General features: G+C 43.5%; 1 protein-coding gene across 1 annotated transcript in view; it reads left to right on the forward strand.

Annotated features, from left to right (window-relative positions):
• The first annotated feature begins 1299 nt into the window (after positions 1 to 1299).
• The window catches only part of LOC140328700 (uncharacterized), a 6241-nt gene continuing 1943 nt past the window's right edge, over positions 1300 to 5597 (forward strand). Inside the window, exon 1 of the mRNA XM_072408477.1 lies at positions 1300 to 1338. Within this exon, the coding sequence (XP_072264578.1) occupies positions 1300 to 1338 (39 nt within the window). The remainder of the gene's footprint in view (positions 1339 to 5597) is intronic.

The raw sequence follows: 5597 nt of genomic DNA on the forward strand, positions 1-5597 counted from the left end.
GTTAACACTGGAAAACACCCAAAAAAGTTGAAAAACGCTTCCATTGATTTAAACAGGGTGTTTCCCCAGTTTCCCAATTTTATAAGCACAAACGTAAACACACTAAAAATGCAGGGAAACACAGCAGAGATGTTTTTCAGCGTTTTAAAGGCAAGCTTTAAAACGCTAAAGTGCATAAAAGCACATATAAACGCAGTAGGAACGTTTACATGCGTTTAAAAAATGTTGGTGTAGATCCAGCCTTGGAGACAAGAGAATTAGCTACAGAGTGTCATTTTGTGACATTTTTGGTTTGTGGTGTGCTGCAGGATTTTTTTCAATGTAAAATATGTGCCGTGGCTCAAAAAAGGCTGAAAAACACGGTGTTAGGGGAAAACATCAGATGAGAAGGCCATTGCCGGAGCTGGTGACAAGGCCTTTGCTTTAGGCACATCTCCCAAAGGGAATCTGCTTACAAACCAATGGGACAAATATATAAAGGAATTTCTGGGTCATCATGTTTCTATTTATGAGGGCCAGTTATTGCTATCCTATGAATGGGACACAATCATGTCATTATACACCCCATTACAGCAATGCTGGGGAGTGAGTAGCACCGCATTACACAAATATGTGAGCAGGCCTAGGAGGGTGAAACAAAGCCAGGACCTGCTCACAGATGTAGCTCCTTATATATGAGACGTAATGTTTATGTATAGGGTTTGGAAAGTACAACATGCGGCACCATGGGGGGAGGACAAAGGAAAGCACAGCCCTAAACTGCCCATTCCCGTCACGTCCAGTTTGTAGAAGAAAGGCGGAGGATTATGTTCCCATGACATGCTAGGCAGGCCGTGGTTACTAGGCGCCCAATGTGAGCCTCCGCCACCTCCGCAGCGCCCCTCCCCCCACATTCCCGACGTGGGTTCTTTGGTTCTTTGATTGTTCAACCGGTTCGCACCGGCTTTTAGCGGATTGACGTCAATGAAGCACGTCTGCTGTCATAGCCCCCACCCCTCTCTTCCATGGCGTGGAACTCAGAGCTGATTGGTGGAGGAGCAGGCTACGTCACTACTCGTATATAATCAAGGTTAGGTGACGCAGGCGGAGCGGCGTTCCTGTCTGCCGTGCGTGAGTTGCGTCCCATGCTGTTTACTGGTTACTGAGGAGAAGTCAGAGAGAGGCGGTCGGGGCCGCGTCCGAGCTGTGTGAGGAGCCACAACACCGCGCCCTAATCACGGGAGACTTTGCCGTTTGCTGTATGCACCATCACCGCCCGCCCGTTGGCTGCTCCACTGATTCTTCCTAGGGACCGGCTGTATGATTAAGATACAATCTTCAATGAGTAAGCATAGCCCTGTAAGTATCCGCCATAGCCCTCCCAGTGGCTGGGAATCCTCCCGTGTCCATGTTGGTGCTGAGGAGTGGCCCTGTGTGGGCGGCATGTCCGCCTCCATTGTTGTACGATGTGACGGCTCCTGTATGTGGGAGTCGTCCTGTGTGTCCGGGCCGTCTTGTCACATTGCCGATCTTCCGGGATTTTCATGCGATCTTTCTGGATGGCGTTGCGCAGATCGTGCAGGGTTCCATCTTGTTCCAGCTGTGTGGATGGAGAGGCTGCAACATGTCAGCCGCCACCATCCCGGCTCCTCACTCACCAAGGCTGACGCCTTGTATGAAACGCTTGTTGCTCCTAGCAACTACATTCATCGTCTGCTTCCTCGTAATCCCCAGCCCGATAAAACCTGATTATGTCTGTTCAGCCGGCACTGTTAGCTATGTACGTAATTGTCCTATAGTTATGGGAAACCTGATGATCCGCAGTGATTCCTGGCTGCCATGAGCAGGCAATGATGTCATCCATTATTGTGTATAGAGAGCAATCGTGTGTGTGTGTGTGTTACTGCAATCACAGCCAGCTCTACAGATCTGTGTGTTGTCACCTGCCAATATCCATGGGGGGATCGCTCCTTTATGTGTCTATTATGTGTGGAGGGAATGCTTCCTATGGGCTTTGGTCCGCGCTGGGCCATCACTTTACTATTTACTACTATTTATTATACAGGATTTATATAGCTCCAACATAATATGCAGTGCTGTAAGTTATATAGGGAATGCAAATGACAGACACAGGAGGAGAGGACGCTGGCCTGAAGAGCTTACAATCTAGGACTTGGGGGTAGTAACACAGAATAGGAAGGGAGATATGGAGTGGTGGAAGTAGTGAGGACAGGAGAAGCTGGGTACGCATGTTTGAAACAAATGGGTTTTTTGTGCTCTTTTACATGAGTAGAAAGTCACTCTGCCTGGATCATGGAGTTACAATGTGTTAATGTTCACTAAATGTCCTTTTTATCTTATTGCCCCCAACATGCAGGTAAAGCCATCTCCTGGCATATATTAGTCTGCATGTATGGTTTGCTTTTTCCTTGTAAAACAAGGTGTGTTCTCATAAACCTGTCATCCAGGTCTTTGCCAGCATAGTTTCTAGGTGCAAGGGACTCCTAATCAAGCTTTGTAGTTGTGCCCATGGTGGCCAGTCCCCTTGACTTGACATTTCTCCTGCAGACTTCTCATTTTAACCCTGACAGGCCTGGAGAGCCAAAAGGAAGTATCAATGACTGCAGGGTAGTGGCACCGACACCCAAAAGAGAACCCATCCTCCTATAATAACACGATGAAACAAGTCTTGGGGTTGTGGTCTCATGCCTGTGACTTGTAAAAAGGACATTTTTTAGGGTTTTTTTATTTCAAATGTTTACCCATCAATTAATTTATTATTATTACACAGTATTTATATAGCACCATCATATTATGCAGCGCTGTACAAAATCTATAGTCAAGCTGTCCTTCAAAGGAGCTCACAATCTTATGTCCCTACCTCAGTCATATGTGTTTATTACAATCTAAGGTCCATTTTGGGGGAAGCCAATTAACGTAACCATGTTTTTGGAATGTGGGAGGAAACCAATGTACCCGGAGTAAATCTATGCAAACTCCATGTAGATATTGTCCTGGCCAAGAATCAAACCTGGGACCTAGCGCTGAAAAGGCCAAACACTTACCTCTGAGCCACAGTGCTGCCTTAACTGCTGCCTGCTGGGAAAGTTCATTTTGGCTGCATTTGCTACTCCTCAGCATGCTGGCTTTATACAAGTATGCTGTGAATACACTTAGTGCTGACTCTGGTATCTGTGTTCTCCCCAGCCTCTTTTACCCGGCCGCTCTTTTCATTAGCCTCCCGGCTGTTACTGGATAGTTGGGTCACAATACATGGGCTCCCACCCATCTTAAAAAAAAAAAAAAAAAAAAAAAATGCCTGGGTTGAAGTGTCAATCAGTGGATTAGAAGTGTCAATCAGTGGATTAACATCAGTTATTTGATAGGGAAAGTAAATTGTGCTCTGCAAGCTGGGTATATTTTTGTAATGAGTTTGGGGAAAGTAGGACCTCTTATCGATAAGATCTAGTTATTTTGTAGACACATATTTAAAAGTGTTTACTTCTACTCTTACCTGATTTATTCTATGCCTATCCCTACAAGGGTCAGGATAAGACCACAAGTCTTAGTTGGACAAATTCCATTTTTTCCTGACTTGTAGAATATTCTCTTCAGGATACAAAGTATCTCCAGTGCCAACACTGTAGTAAAGTAGAGGAGGGAATAAACCTGTCAGCTGTTCATTGGCAGTGTACCTGGTGCAGATTTTCCCATATTTCCTATCTATTACAAGGTTGTCGCTAAAACAGGAAGTTAGGGGAAATGTATCTCAAATATTGTAATAGTGGTAAAAATACCTGGGTTTCTATCCAAGAAATAAAAAATGGGTTCAGATTCCTATAATGAAACAGATTAAGATTTCTTAGATTAAAAGATGATAATATTCACTCAGGTTTTTCACCAAGGATGAATAATCAATTAGACAGCAGTATGTTGTTGATGATTCATATTTAGTACAATGGAACTGGGCAACAATATATTCCTTGTTCCAAACTGTCAAATTATATATCTTATGTGTGCATAGAATATATAGCCCTCCTAATAGAAACTGAACTACATACCTTATTTATTTTTTTCTCTCCTAATTGTTTACTTTGACCACTATTGTTGCCTTAAACCCCCAAGCCATTGTGAGTTGTCATTTATTGGGATTATAGTGGTGATTATGGGATAATGGGGAGGACTGCTCTTTAACAATAGAGTGAACACAATGTTGAGCTCTTAAAAGAAGATTAGTAGAACCTAGGTTTATTGTCATTTCTCTAATCCTATGCCTCTTAGCTTATTTCTTTGTACTCTGGAAAGAGTTCATCATGTAAATCTGGGTGTGGATTGGCAGGGTTGGCATTTTGTCCAAAGTGGCTTAAGATATTCTTTCTATTCCACACTAGAGTGGCTAAATAAAAAAACAAATTGGTGCACACACTTTACTATGAATCAAATGGACAGTTCTTCTAGACCATGCTTCCTAACCTTTTCACCATGTGGAACCCTAGAAATAACGTTCAGTTCTTAGGGATCCCCTGCTATAATTACTATATCCACGGCTCTCATTGTATTTAGTTTGGTGGCCAGTGAGAAGATTGTCACTCCCACAGATAGCCTAAAAGATAACTGATGTCAGTTAAACTGAAATTTCCTGAGAAACACGGATAGAGATAATTAAACAATGCCCAGTGTAGAAATATTTGGAACAAGTCCATTGGTAGTATTTAGTTGAGGTGAAAATTGTTGCACTCCTCCTTAACCCTCATTGTCTTATCCCAAACTTGATCTGCCCTCATCATTCATGTTTATCGTGTCCGTATAGTCATGGTCCTCATGGATATTTGATGATTGTAAGGAGCACAATTGATCATCAAGTTCACATTGCAATCATCTCCTTTGCAATAGTTTGGCATTTTCATAGCACCCCGTGGAGTGTTTGAAGTCTGGTTGCACAATAACGCACAAGGTTGTCATGTTACACCACACAAAACCACTTGCTCTGTGGTTGTGACCCTATTGATCACCTTGAATAGACACCATGCTGTGGCAGTGTAATATATGAGCTCTTGGAAAGGTAGATTTAGTATGAGTCAGAGCATTAGGTATAGATGTGTATACGGGTGACAATCTACCTGTGTCTTCACTTTGTGGAGATTAGAAGATAACATGTTATAGCTTAACCACCTAACCGATAAGCCAGACCTTGGTACGGGCTAAAAAAACTATTTTCAATAACCCCGAACTTTTCTCACTGTATGTAAATACAGTGAGAAAACTTCGGGTTTATCGATCACTTACCTGGTCCCGCTGCGATCGTCCATCCGTCGTGTTCCAGCGTCGGGTGTCCTCTCCAGGAGAAGGAGCCGGCCGGCTTCTTCTCCCTCCGTTCTGTACAGCGTGATGGCAAAAAAAAAATACTCGCCTTCTCCCTTCGCTCCTCCGGACACGTCCGTCCTCTTCGATCTTCAGCCGGCGAGTGCAGTGACGATCACCGGGGTTTCCCGGTGACGTCGCTGCATGAGGCGGGGCGGGAAATTTAAAATTTTGTATTGAGTACAAAAAAGCTGTATTGAGTCCAATACAAAGGAATCCTTATATAATATATATAATTGTATTGTAATATATATATA

The sequence above is a fragment of the Pyxicephalus adspersus genome, chromosome 4 (assembly GCF_032062135.1).
Source record: "Pyxicephalus adspersus chromosome 4, UCB_Pads_2.0, whole genome shotgun sequence".
Taxonomy (NCBI): domain Eukaryota; kingdom Metazoa; phylum Chordata; class Amphibia; order Anura; family Pyxicephalidae; genus Pyxicephalus; species Pyxicephalus adspersus.